Source organism: Camellia sinensis, chromosome 12 (assembly GCF_055761805.1).
Source record: "Camellia sinensis isolate YWXY chromosome 12, ASM5576180v1, whole genome shotgun sequence".
NCBI lineage: Eukaryota > Viridiplantae > Streptophyta > Magnoliopsida > Ericales > Theaceae > Camellia > Camellia sinensis.
The window spans coordinates 88,045,301-88,046,869 of NC_138972.1; the positions used below are offsets into that span (position 1 = coordinate 88,045,301).

Consider the following 1,569-nt stretch of genomic DNA (forward strand, 5'->3'; position numbering starts at 1 on the left):
ACAAAAAATATCATGATGAATCAAATCAATCCCAATTAACTTGACACCGATAAAACCACCAATCTGATCACGTTGTGTACGCATGCGTATGAACATCGCCACCATAAACACCTTCGCCAAATATCAATTCTTACGTCACAGCATACATGGGCTATATTAGATTGTTTTGGATATAATTTGTAAGTTAATTTTTTTATTTATTACAAAAAAAACCTACAAAAAGATAATAAGATGGTAGGATGTAAATAAGTCAATAGATTACTTTTTCATATATAACCAAAAGAGACCATACAACAAAAACAATTCAATCCAAACAAACATAACTAACCCAAAGACATATTATTTTTTTAATACGATACTTATAATTATGCGATTATTTCATGTGGTGTTGTTAAACTTTTTAGTCAGACCAAGTAACGTCGACCACACCTATGGCCTTATCCAGCCCCAAAGCACTCCACACCGCGTCGGACCCATCAACTACGTTATTTTTGCACGGCGGTTGTCCGGCATGCTCCGCATCACAACCATGCATCGAGTCGCACTCGTCCACCACCTTCGCCTCCACGGTCTGCCCATTACTCGCCGTGATTTTTATCATCTTCCCACACCTCGAGCCACTACTGTACCACCCAGTCGACAATGCAACGATTGGGTCGCTATTTGAATGGTACATGCCGTCACATTCAGAGGGTCCTCCACCATCTCCTCCGGCACTAAAATCGTTGTTTGTGAGCTTGGCGGGTGTGGAGGAGGAGACGGGAGGAGAACACGTGTAGGTAGGGTAGGATTGGCTACCGCACGTGAGAGTGCCAGATGGATCGCAATTGCCGGTCGAAGGGGATGGAGTGTTTCCGCCACATATGTTGGTTCCGACATTGGGGTCGTCGGTGCATTGTCCATTGATGCAGATGAGCTGACCTTCACAGTCGTTTAAGGTTTGACATGGACCGTTGCAGGAGGACTGAGCATTCCCATGAGATGGAAGGAGGGAGATGAGGTTGAACAATAGGAAAACAAGAAACAATGCGGATTTCATCATCATGGTATTGGTATGTAGTACTAGTACTACGTTAATTTGAAGGTGTTGTTGGAAGATGGAGTTTGCAGGTGATTTATATAGTGGGCTAGCGAGAAAAGTGGGTTGAACTACCCTCAGAATTTTTATTTTAAAATATCAATATCTAATTCAAATTTATTTTTATACCTACATTTACACTACACCAACTTAATTTTCATCAAAAAACACATTTTAAACAATAAGTTGGGACACTTTTCTTGACTAATATAATATTCACACTTGTGTGATGAGACCTACAATTTGAACAAATATATATATAAAAATTTTGATTTTTTTTCCTTGAATTCTTCTTAGTCCATTCCATTAGTCTAGGTCAAGTCGATTTATTGACTCAATCCACAAAATTACAAATATCATATACTAATAACAAGAGATTGGTCAACCTCAGAATAGTTTAAGGGCACACTCTCACCGTGTCCACACCATAAAAACAGGTTTGGTATGATGGAATGAAATGAAATGAGAATAGAATAAGAGTAAGAAAAGAA

The 1,569-nt window shown here is 39.1% G+C and overlaps 1 protein-coding gene across 1 annotated transcript; it reads right to left on the bottom strand.

Annotated features, from left to right (window-relative positions):
- Positions 1–238: 238 nt before the first annotated feature.
- LOC114300492 (kiwellin) lies at positions 239–1,166 on the bottom strand. Its single transcript, XM_028245355.2, has one exon. The coding sequence runs from the start codon at positions 1,043–1,045 to the stop codon at positions 401–403; it is 645 nt and encodes a 214-aa protein (XP_028101156.1). The 5' UTR covers positions 1,046–1,166; the 3' UTR covers positions 239–400.
- Positions 1,167–1,569: the final 403 nt, after the last annotated feature.

Coding starts and splice junctions, on each gene's coding strand:
- LOC114300492 (XM_028245355.2), bottom strand. CDS start 1,045: ATGATGATGAAATCCGCATTGTTTCTTGTTTTCCTATTGTTCAACCTC.